Source organism: Furipterus horrens, unplaced genomic scaffold (genome assembly GCF_987537825.1).
Source record: "Furipterus horrens unplaced genomic scaffold, mFurHor1.1.pri manual_scaffold_8, whole genome shotgun sequence".
NCBI classification, from domain to species: domain Eukaryota; kingdom Metazoa; phylum Chordata; class Mammalia; order Chiroptera; family Furipteridae; genus Furipterus; species Furipterus horrens.
The window spans coordinates 61186885-61199193 of NW_028327178.1; the positions used below are offsets into that span (position 1 = coordinate 61186885).

Consider the following 12309-nt stretch of genomic DNA (forward strand, 5'->3'; position numbering starts at 1 on the left):
GCTTATGTGAGAAAATAATGAAGGAAAATTTGCCAAATTTGATGAAGGAAATAGATATACAAGTCCATGAAGTGCAGAGAGTCCCAAACAAGCTAGACCCAAAAATGACCACACCAAGGTACATAATAATTAAAATGCTAAAGGTTCAAGATAAAGAGAGAATCTTAGAAGCAGCAAGAGAAAAGAAGAGTTCCCTACAAAGGGGTGCCTATAAAACTATCAGCTGATTTCTCAAAAGAAACTGCAGGCAAGAAGGAGCTGGCAAGAAGTATTCAAGGTGATGAAAAGCAAGGACTTAAAACCAAGATTACTCTATGCAGCAAAGCTATCATTTAGAATGGAGGGGCAGATAAAGTGCCTCCCAGACAAGATAAAGCTAAAGGAGTTCATCATCACCAAGCCATTATTATATGAAATGTCAAAGGGACTTACTTAAGAAAAAGATCAAAACTATGAACATTAAAATGACAACAAACACACCTATCAACAACTGAGTCAAAAAAATAACACTCTAACTAAGCAAACCAGAATAGGAACAGAATCATAGGTATGGGGGTCATTTGAAGGGTTATCAGCTGGGAGGGGGAAGGGAGAGAAATGGAGAAATGGTGCAGGAATTAAGAAACATGGTGGATTGGTACAAAGTTGACTGGGGAAGTTAAGAATAATGTAGGAAAGGGTGAAGCCAAAGAACTTATAAGCATGACCCATGGACATGAACTAAGGGGGTGGGTTTGCTGGAGGGGAGGAGGGTACTTGGCAGAGGGGAGCGAAGGGAAAAAAACTGGAACTTCTGTAACAACATAACCAATAAAATATACTTAAAAACTGACACCAAATACATATCAATAATCACCTTAAATATAAATGGCTTACATGCTCCAATCAAAAGACATAGGGTAGATGAACAGATAAAAAAACAAGACCATATATATACTGCCTCCAAGAGACCCATCACAGATTGAAAGATACACACAGACTAAAAGTAAAGGGATGGAAAAAGATATTTCATGCAAATGGAAAGGGAAAAAAAGCTGAAGTAGTGGTAGTTATGTGCGAAAAAATAGACTTTAAAACCAAGGCTATAGTAAGAGACAAAGAAGGGCACTACATAATGATAAATGGAACAACCCAACAAGAGGATATAACCCTAGTAAACCTTTATGTACCCAACATAAGAGTACCTAAATATGTGAAGTAAACCTTGATGGACATAAAGGGAGAGATCGATAGAAATACAGTCATAGTTGGAGATTTGAACACCACATTAACTTCTTTGGATAGATCTCTCAGAAAGAAAACCAACAAGGAGACAGCAATCTGAAACAACACTAGATGAAATGGATTTAATTGCCACCTTCAGAGCATTTTACCCCAAAGCAGCAGAATATACATTTCAAGTGCACATGGAATGTTTTCTAGGAAAAAGCTCATGTTAGTACACAAAACAAGTCTCAGTGAATTTAGGAAGATTGAAATCATATCAACCTCTTCTCTACCACAATGCTATGACTCTAGAAATACAAGAAGAACACTGAAAAACATGCAAAGACATGAAAAATAAATAACATGTTATTAAACAATGAATGGGTCAACAACACACACATGGAAGAAAGGAAAATATACCTTGAAACAAATGAAAATAAGGACACAGCAATCCAAAATCTGTGGGCCACTGGGAGAGCAATCCTAAGAGGGAAATTCATAGCAAAAACAAGAAAAAGCTCAAATAAACAATCTAATTTCACACTTGGAAGAACAACAAACACACCCAAAAATGAATAGGAGGAAGGAAATAATAAAGATATGAGCAGAAATAAAATGAAGTATAAAAAGATGATACAAAAGATCAATGAATCCAAGAGTTGGTTCTTTGAAAAGGTAAACAAGATTGACAAACCTTTAATCAGACTCATGAAGAAAAAAAGAAAGGACCCAAGTAAAATCAGAAATGAAAGAGGAGAAATAGCAAATGACACCAAAGAAATACAAAAGATTGCAAGAAAATATTATGAACAACTGTATGCCAAAAATTTGAACAATCTGGACAAAATTGATAAATTCCTAGAAACACAATCTTTCAAAACTAAATCAGATAGAATCAGATAATCTGAATAGACAGATTACACCTAGTGAAATGGAAGCAGTAATTTTAAAAAGAAAAAGAAAAACTTGCAAAAAACAAAGCCCTGGACTGGATGGCTTCACAGGTGAATTTTACCAAACACTCTGAGAAGGACTAACAGAGTCTGTTTCTCAAACTATTTTTAAAAATTCAAGAGGAAGTAAGACTCCCAAACTAATTTTACAAGGCCGGCAGTATCCTAATTCCAAAACCAGATAAAGACACCAAAAAGAAAGAAAATAATAGGCCAATATCCCCAATGAAGACAGACACTAAAATCCTCAACAAATTATTAGCAAATCAAATACAGTAATCATGAAAAAGATCATATGCCATGATCAAGTGAGATTTATTCCATGAATGCAAGGTTGAAACAACACTTGTAAATTAATAAATGTGACTTGTCACATAAACAAATTGAGGGATAAAACCACATGATCATATAAATAGATGCAAAAAAAAAGCATTTGATAAATTCCATCACCCATTTATGATAAAAACTCTCAGCAAAATGGAAACAGGGAACATACCTAATCATATTAAAGGCCATGTATGACAAATCCACTGCCAGCATCATACTCAATGGGCAAAAACTACAAGTGTTCCCCATCAGATTGGGAACAAGACAGGGATGTCTGCTTTCAGTTCTCTTATTCAACATAGTACTGGAAGCCCTAGCCACAGTGATCAGACAAGAAGAAAAAAAAAAGGCATCCAAATTGGAAAGGAAGAAGTAAAACTGTCCTTATTTGCACATGACATGATATTATACATAGAAAACCCCAAAGATTCTACCAAGAAACTACTAGAACTGATAAATGAATTCAGCAAAGTATTAGGATACAAAATTAATATCCAGAAATCAGTTGCATTTTTATATGCCAATAACAAACTTAACAGAAAGGTAAATTAAGAAAACAACCCCATTCACAATTGCTACAAAGAGAATAAAATACCTAGGAAAAAACCTAACCAAGGATGTAAAAGACCTGCACTCAGAAAATAATAATACACTGAAGAAATAAATAGAAGATACAAATGAGTGGAAGCACATACTGTGTACATGGATAGGAAGAATTAACATCATTAACATGTCCATACTGGACTCCAGTCAAGATGGAGGTGTAGGTAGGCACACTTTGCTTCTTTGTTGCATCCATACAAAAAATTACAATCAGTTCTCAAAAGAAATTAACAACCAAAACCACCAGAGAATCTAGCTGTATGTAGGAAGTCCTACAACGAAGGGTTTAAAAAGGCGACATTCATTGAGTCAGGTAGTTGCAGAGATGGGTTGCAAGGTGGTGTGGCTGGCTCAAGCTGTGGTGGCAGAAGCAGTGGAGCAGAGGGTCCCACATTCACATGTGAAGGGCAAAAATCAGAAGGGATACATTGAGAGTGAGGGATCCCAGCCCCTGGCCAGACTGCACATCCCAGGGCTCCAACACCAGGAAGACTAATACCCATTGCCTCTGGATGTAAACACCAATGAGGAGTTGGGGCAGTGGAAAACTGCCAGATTTTCACTGCTTAAAGGGCCTACATGGTCTCAGAATACACGCGAGCCCCAGGGCAGCAATCACAAAAAGGAAATGGGCGAAGTAACTGTAAATGGGGTGAGTACCAGACAAATCACCAGAAGCCAAGCAGCAGCATTGTACCCTCTCTGAACCCCCCACCACAAACAGAGCCACAGAGAAGTAAAGCAGGTGGCCCTGCCCTGCCAATTACCTAATGCTCCACCCCCCCCCCCACAATTTATAGGTGCCTTTGCTACATAGGCCACGCTACTAAGACAGGGAGGAAAAGCAGCTCTACCTAATATACAAAAACAAACACAGGGAGGCTGCCAAATTGAGGAGGCAAAACAAACAAACAAACAAACAAAAAACTCAAATGAATGCAGAGCAGAACGAAACCCCAGAAAAAGAACTAAATGAAATGGAGATAGACAACCTATCAGATGAAGAGTTCAAATGTTTGTTGATATATCAGAGGGGAAAAAAAAGGAAGAAATGAAGTTTACACAAAGCGAAATAAAAATATATAGGGAGCCACCAGAGAAGGGAAAGAAGCCAGCACTGAAATTAACCAATAGGAACAAAAGGAAGAAATAACCAGAACAGAAAGAAGAAACAAGGATACGGGGAAAACAAGGAGAGGCTTAGGAACCTCTGGGACAACTTTAAATGTACCAATATTCCAATCATAAGGGTGCCAGAAAGAGAAAAGAAAGAGCAAGAAATTGAAAATCTATTTGAAAAAATAATGGAAGAAAACTTCCCTAATTTACCGAAGGAAATAGACGTACAAGTCCAGGAAGCACAGTCCCAAACAAGTTGGACCCAAAGAGAACCACACCAACACCCATCATAATTGAAATGCCAAAGGTCAAAGATAAAGAGAGAATCTTCAAAGCAGCAAGAGAAATGCAGAGCGTTACTTACAAAGGAGTTCCCATAAGACAATCAACTGATTTCTCAAAAGAAACTGCAGGTAAGAAAGGGCTGGCAAGAAGTATTTAAAATGGTGAAAAGCAAGGACCTACAACCAAGATTACTCTATCCAGCAAAGCTATTATTTAGAATGGAAGGGCATATAAAGTGTTTCCCAGACAAGGTAAAGCTAAAGGAGTTCACCGCCACCAAACCCTTACTATATGAAATGTTAAAGGGACTTATTTAAGAAAAGAGAAGACCAAATCTATGAACATTAAAATGATAAAAAAAAAGTCACACCTATCAAAAGCTGAATTATAAATAAACAAACAAACCAAGCAAACAACCAAAACAGGAACAGAATAATAGGCATGGAGATCATTTGTAGGGTTATCAGCTGGGAGAGGGAAGAAAGAGAATGGGAAAAACAGTTCGGGGATTAAGAAGCATAATTGGGAGGAACAAAATGAACAGGGAGATTTTTGAATTATAAAAAGAGAGAGAAGCCAAATAACTTACATACACGACCCATGGACATGAAATAAGGGTGGGGATTGCTGGATGGAATGGAGATACCATGTGGAGGGGGGCAAAAAAGGAAATACTGGGATAACTGTAACAGCATAATCAATAAAATATACTTTAAAATGTCCATACTACTAAAAGCAATCTATAGTTTAAGTTCAATTCCTATCAAGATTCCCATGATGTACTTCACAGAACTAGAACAAATATTTCAAAAATGTATATGGAGTCACAAAAAGCCTGACAGCAGCAGTGATCTTGGAGGAATTATGGTACCAAATATGAAACTATACTATAAGGCCATAGTTATCCAAACAGCATGGTACTGGCATAAAAACAGATACACAGATTAATGGAACAGAATAGAGCCCCAAAATAAACCCACTCTTTTACAGTCAGCACATACAATGAGAAAGATAGTTTATTCAGTAAATGATGTCAGGAAAATTGGACAGCTACATGCAGAAAAATGAAACTATATCACCATCTTACACCACACAAAAATGAATTCAAAATGGATCAAAGACTTAAACATTAGATATGAAACCATAAAAATCAGAATAAAACATAGGTAGCAAAATCTCAGACATTGCTCAGAGCAATATTTTACAGTAGTCCCTCTCTATATCGCAGTTCACTTATCGTGGCCTCACTGTATTGCGGGATTTTAAAAAATATTATATTTAATTATGGATTTTTTGCTATATTGTGGGATTTTGTGGTACTGTATACATACGTATGTTGTTAAAGTTATGTAGGTTTAAGAGTGTAGAATATGGTTAAGAACATCAGTGGTGTTTATAAAAGTGTGGAAAAGGTTAATAAGGGAGTGGGAAAGGTTAATAAGGGAGTGGGAATGGCTTATAAGCATGTGAGAAGGGTTTATAAAGCCTTGAAATATAATTAATACTAAAATAAATGTAAGGTTCCTACTTTGCGGATTTTCACCTGTCGCGGGGGTGGGTAGGGTCTAGAACATAATACCTGTTATAAGTGAGGGAATAGTGTATTGGATATATCTCCCCAGGCAAGGGAAACAAACAAACAAAAAATAAACAAGTGGGGGTACATCAAACTAAAAAGTTTTTGCACAGCAAAGGAAACCAGCAACAAAATAAATAAATAACCCATGGAATGGGAGGACGTATTCCCTGATAAATTTGATAAGGGGCTAATACCCAAAATTTATAAAGAACTAACAAAATTCAACAACAACAAACAACAAACAAACAAACAAAAGAATAAATACAATTCAATTTAAAAAATGGACAAAGGGCTTGAACAGGCACTTCTCTCAAAAGAACATACAGATGGCCAATAGATATATGAAAAGATGCTCAACATCAGTAATCATTAGAGAAATGCAAGTTAAAACTACAATGAGATATCACTTCACACCAGTCAGAATGGCAATCAATTAATAAATCAACAAACAATGGGTGCTGGCAAGGATGTGGAGAAAAGGGAACTCTTGCACTGTTGGTGGTAATGCAGATTGGTGCACTTCCTGTGGAAAGCAGTATGTAATTACCTAAAAAAAAATTAAAAGTCAATTTGCTTTTGACCCAGTGGATCCCTCTTCTGGAAACATATTTGGAGAAATCCAAAATACTAATCTGTAAGAATACAAGCACCCCTATATTTATTGCAGCATTAATTAAAAAAAATTTTTTTTTCAGATTTAATGTGTTTTATTGATTAAAATATTACATTTGTGCCACTTTCCCTTCCCTCTGCTCCCCTCCACCCGGTGGCCCCCTCCCTCCAATTGTCCCCCCCTTTTAGATTATGTCCATTAGTTGTGCTTACAGTTCCTCCCAACCTCTCTCCGTCTATTCCATTCCCTCCTACCATGATCCCCAATTCCTATATCATCTCCCTCCCTCTCCCCACTCCCCCTCCCTGTTGACCTCCCCCCACTATGCTTCCCTTACCCACAGTTCCTTTTCCACTCTCGTTGCCTGTTTCGTTTGCCTTTGTTTCATCTCCCTAGCTTCTGTTTTTTAAACCAGTCCCTTTAACTTCTCATATAACAGTGGTTTGGATCTAATGAACTCTTTCAGTTTTATTTTGTCCTGGAAACACTTTCTCTGTCCTTCTATTCTGAACGACAATTTCGCTGGATAGAGTATTCGTGGTTGTAGGTTTTGGATTTTCATTACTTTGAATATTTCTTGCCAGTTCCTTCTTGCCTGTAGGGTTTCCCTTGAGAAGTCAGCTGATAGTCTAATTGGGACCCCTTTGTACATAATTATTTTCTTCTCTCTTGCTGCTTTTAAGATTCTCTCTTTATCTTTAATTTTTGACATTTTGATTATAATGTGTCTTGGAGTGGTTCTCCCTGGGTCCAGTCTCTTGGGAACTCTCCTTGCTTCCTGGACCTGCAAGTCTATTCCCTTCCCCAAGTCTGGGAAGTTCTCCTTTATTATATTTTCACTCAATTTTTCAAGTTCTAGTTCATCTTCCTCATTCTCTGGCAAACCAATGATTCTTATGTTGGGCCTTTTATAGCTGTCCCAGAGGTTTCTGATCCTCTCTTTGTTGCTTCCTATTTCCTCTCGCTGCATTGGTTGACTGCTTGTTCCTTCTCCATATTCCAGTTTGTTGAAATGAACTCTGGATTCCTCACCATCTGTCTCGTATGTGGTTTTGTTCCTTTCGTTATGAAAGTTTTTCGCTTCTTTCATATCTTTTTCCTGCTCTTTTGTGAATTCTGTAAGCCACCTGATAACAATGGCCCAGAACTGAGCCTCTGACAGGTTTCTTATCTGTTCATCTGTCAGGTTCTCTATCTGCTGTCTGGTGAGTTGTGCCACCGGGATCTCTATATTTGTCTGCCACATTTTGACAGATGCGTTTTGTTTTCTTGAGCTGGCTGTCGGGGGCAGTGCCTGTGTACGCGTCACAAATCAGCGACCCGCCGGCGCCTGCCTGTCCGCGACCTACTTCGCAGCCCTGTGGTGCTTTCTGTGGGGGCGGGGGTCCAAGATGGATTCACACAGTTATTCCGCTAGGAGACCGGGATCCGTCCTCCCGCCCCCCTGGGCCTCACTGTTCAAGGCGATGCTGCGACTGCTCCCCAGCGCCAGAGTCGGGCACGCCAGGGGCTTGATTGGAGTCGCGCACGCCAGGGGCTTGATTGCCTCTGGAATTTTTCGCCGCCCCGCCCGCCGCTCCGCAAACAGCTTTGCCTTCTTTAACTCTTACCTGCCCAAATGGCACCGCTGGTTTATAACTTCATATGTTGGGCTTCCGTGTAGCTTTATTTTCTGGGATTTCTAGTTATCCTTTGTTTTGAAGTAGTTGTATTCCTCTATAGTTGTTGAGGGAGACCTAGCGTGTCCGTCTAAGCCTCCATCTTGGCCGGAAGTCTCTAATTAAAAAATTTTTAAGTGTTGTTTTATTACAGTTGTCCCATTCACCCCCAACCCCCATTGTTCTTCCCTGTCCACACCACCACAGTCAGTTCCCTCTGTTGTCCATGTTCATGGGTCATTTATACTAGCTCCTTGACTAGACCCTTCCCCTTCTTTACCCTCTTCTCCCCCGCTACCCACTCGGGTCATTGTCAGTTCCTTGCTTCCATTCCTCTGGTTCTATTTTGCTCATTTGTTTGTTTTGTTCATTAGGTTCCTGTATTAGGTGCATCATATGGTATTTGTCTTTCACCAACTGGCATAATACTCTTCAGGTCCATCCATGCCTGCAAAAGCTAGGAGTTCCTTCTTTCTCCTGCACAGTATTCCATTGTATACCACAGTTTTTTGATCCATTCATCCACTAATGGGCACTTAGGCTGTTTCCAGCACTTGGGTATTGTAAATTGTGCTGCTATGAACATAGGGGTGCATAGGTTCTTTTGAATTGGTGTTTCAGGATTCCTAGAGAATAATCCCAGCAGTGTAATCACTGGATCAAAAGGAAGTTCCATTTTTAGTTTTTTGAGAAAATTCCATACTCTTTTACACAGTGCTGTACCAGTCTGCGTTCCCACCAACATTGCACTAGGGTTCCCTTTTCTCCACATCCTTGCCAGCACTTGTTGTTTGTTGATTTGTTGATGATGGCCATTCTGACTGGTGTGACGCAGTATCTCATTGTGGTTTTAATTTGCCTTTCTCTGATGACTAGTGATGTTGAGTATCTTGTCATATGTCTATAGGCCCTTTGTATATCCTCATTGGAGAAGTGTCTATTCAGGTCTTTTCCCATTTTTCAACTGGATTGTTTGTCTTCCTGGTGTTGAGTTGTATGCGTTCCTTATATATTTTGGAGATTAAATCTTTGTCCAAGGTATCATTGACAAGTATGTTTTCCCATTTGGTTGGTTCCCTTTTTATTTTGCTGATGTTTTCTTTAGCTATGCAGAAGCTTTTTAATCTAATGTAGTCCCATTTATTTATTTATTCTTTCCTTTATATCCCTTGCCCTAGGAGATATACAGTATTCCCTCTCTTATCATGAGTATTATGTTCTAGACCCCTCCGTGAAGTAGGAACCTTACATTTATTCTACACTCTTAAACCTATGTAACTTTAACAACATACGTATACAGTACTGCAAAATCCCGCAATATAGCAAAAAATCCGTAATAAATAATTAAATGTAATATTTTTTTAAAAATCCAATGATACAGTGAGGCCGTGATAAGTGAACTATGATATAGAGAGGGACTACTGTATAGTAAATGAGTGGATCAAAAAACTGTGGTACATCTACACAATGAATACTATGCAGCAGAAAGAAAGAAGAAATTCCTATCCTTCACAACAGCATGGATGGAAATGGAGAGTATTATGCGAAGTGAAATAAGTCAGTCATTGAAAGACAGATACCATATGATCTCATCTATAAGTGGAACCTAATTAACAAAACAAACAAGCAAAAGAGAATGGAAGACATGGAAATAAAGAAAAAACTGACTGCGACCAGAGGGGGTGTGGATAATGGGGGAAAGAAGGGGAAAGATGTAGTCAAGGAATAAGCATAAAGGACCTATGGACATGGACAGCAAGGTGAGGAATGGCTATGGGAGCAGGGGCAGAAGGGGTGGGGCAAGGGAAAGCAACTGGGAAAAATTGGTACAATTGTAATTGAACAATAAAATTTTAAAAATGAAGAAAAAATAAAAATAAAAATAAAATTTCTCTGGGCATGCCCACTGCAACACTGAGTCACTCTCTGACTTTCTGTACATGCCACCTCTTCAAAAATTCAAGTCTCTCACAGTCATGGCTCGCCATGGCCATCCTCCTCCACCAGACCCGGGTGCAGATAGAATCCCTCTCTCTCTCTGCCTCTCTCCTGGTCAATGTTTGTGGTTGCAGCTATGCGTGTGTTGGTCACTGTGTGGTGTGTGTAGCCTGGATCTCTCCAACTTTGTGTATCCAACTCAATCCTGTCTGGGCTTGGGGATTCCCTGCCCTGGAATGGGAGGGAGCCACAAAGCTGTGATCTCCGACCAGGCTCTCCTCAGATACAGGCACCCCTTCCAGGGTATTTCCCAGTCCATCTACAAAATCACACCCATTGTGAAGCATCTTCTGTATTCCTTGGCTTCCAAACATCATATCAGCTAAGATTCCTTGAATGTTCAGTTTACTTTTTGGAAGACCAGCCAAATGTCCAAGCTGGCTGCAGAGCAAGTGGACTCTGCCTTCACCTACTTGGGCACCATCCTACATGATGGTTTCTTTAGCCATGGAGAAACTTTTTAATTTGATGTATGTGGGGAACTAGAAAGTTCCTCGGCTAAAGTCTTGCTGACCGGCATCCTAAAGTTCTGCTTGGCATGGCCTCATTATCCCATAATAGTTGTCTGCTCCTAATTAAGGGCAACTTCCCTCTTTCTCTTTCTGGGAGTTGCTGTCCTTCATTTTAACTCTTATCTGTTAGATAACGCCCCAGCTGCGGCTGCGCTCCTCCCTAATGAAAACTTCTTCTTCTCCTGAGCTACAAAAATGCTGCTTTGACTAAGAATAAACGAGACTTGATCAGAGCACTGTCTTGTCTTCATTCTTTGTGCCTCTTGCCCCTTTCTCATCCTCACTCCCCCTCTAGGGTCCTCGTTGCTCGACCTGCGGGACGGGTCAAGTGGCGCCTAACGTGGGGCCCGAGAGCAGGGGACTCAGTGAAGGACGCCGTTCGAGGAGCCGGCCAAGTAGAGAAGAGGAAAAGGCTACGCGGGAACCTGCCGCGCTGACCTCACCTCGGTAAGTGAACGGCGATCATGGGGCAAGAAATGAGCCGACATGAGCTTTTTGTTGAACAGCTCGGACAGGCATTAAAGGCACGAGGAGTAAAGGTTAAAGTAAAACAGTTGCTGAAATATTTTGATTATATCAAAGACTTATGTCCCTGGTTTCCCACTGAAGGGAACATTGATCTGTTACAGAAACAGGGGAGTCCAAAAATCCCCAGAGTTTGCTGCTGGGGGATGGGGAGAAGTAAGCAGCTTTTCAAATGCTTCCACATGCCTGAGGCTGGTGGCTACTGTCTTTCTTATGCAAATGGCTTTAATGCATCCAAAGCCTCAGGCAGATGGGAGGAGTCTTGAACCAGGGGATGGTATGGAAAGCACACAGAGCCTACGTAAGGGTCTGTGAATGGTCAGAACTGTTTGCAACGCCCACTGCGTCAGATGACGCAGTCAGGGATATATAAGCAGCTGCAGACATTTTAGCGGGGTCTCTCAAGCTCTCGTTCCGGCTCTGGCTCTCACTGGCACTCTGGCTCTGGCTCTGGCGCTCTGACTCTCGCTTGTGCTCTCACTCTGGGAGTCTCTCAAGCTCTCGTTCGGGCTCTGGCTCTCACTGGCACTCTGGCTCTCGCTCTGGCGCTCTGACTCGGACTCTCTCTGGCTCTCGCTCGTGCTCTCACTCTGAGACTCTCGCGCTCTGACTCGGGCTCTCACTCTAGCTCTCGGGCTCTCTCGCTCTCGCTCTCTCGTGTGTGCTCCCTCCACATGGCTTGGTGAAGGGGCCTTCTCCATGTGGCTTGGAGAAGGGGTCTCCAGGCTGCGTTAAGAGGCTCTTGCCATGCGGTTTTGAGAAGGAAAGGAGATCCGCACAGTTTGCAGGAAGAAGACAGTTTGCAAGGAGGCTGAGAATCCAGGTGGTCCTGCATTGAGAGCTGGAGGGCACCACAGCACAGAAAGGACCTCCCCAATCAGGATTGAATGATTGGCAGCTGCTGGTAAAGCTGAACTGTGTTTGGAAAGTA

General features: G+C 40.7%; 1 protein-coding gene across 2 annotated transcripts in view; it reads left to right on the plus strand.

Annotated features, from left to right (window-relative positions):
- Positions 1–12309, plus strand: part of RAB43 (RAB43, member RAS oncogene family) — a 78789-nt gene that overhangs the window by 58973 nt on the left and 7507 nt on the right. Inside the window, exon 4 of one of the 2 annotated variants that reach the window (XR_016512738.1) lies at positions 11149–11300. Coding sequence is in view for 1 of the 2 variants with exons in the window: in XM_090285936.1 (XP_090142062.1) it covers positions 11149–11192 (44 nt within the window). In the remaining variant the exon portion in view is untranslated. Of the gene's footprint in view, positions 1–11148; positions 11462–12309 lie in introns of those variants that run through there. The other variant, XM_090285936.1, reaches the window with a different exon arrangement.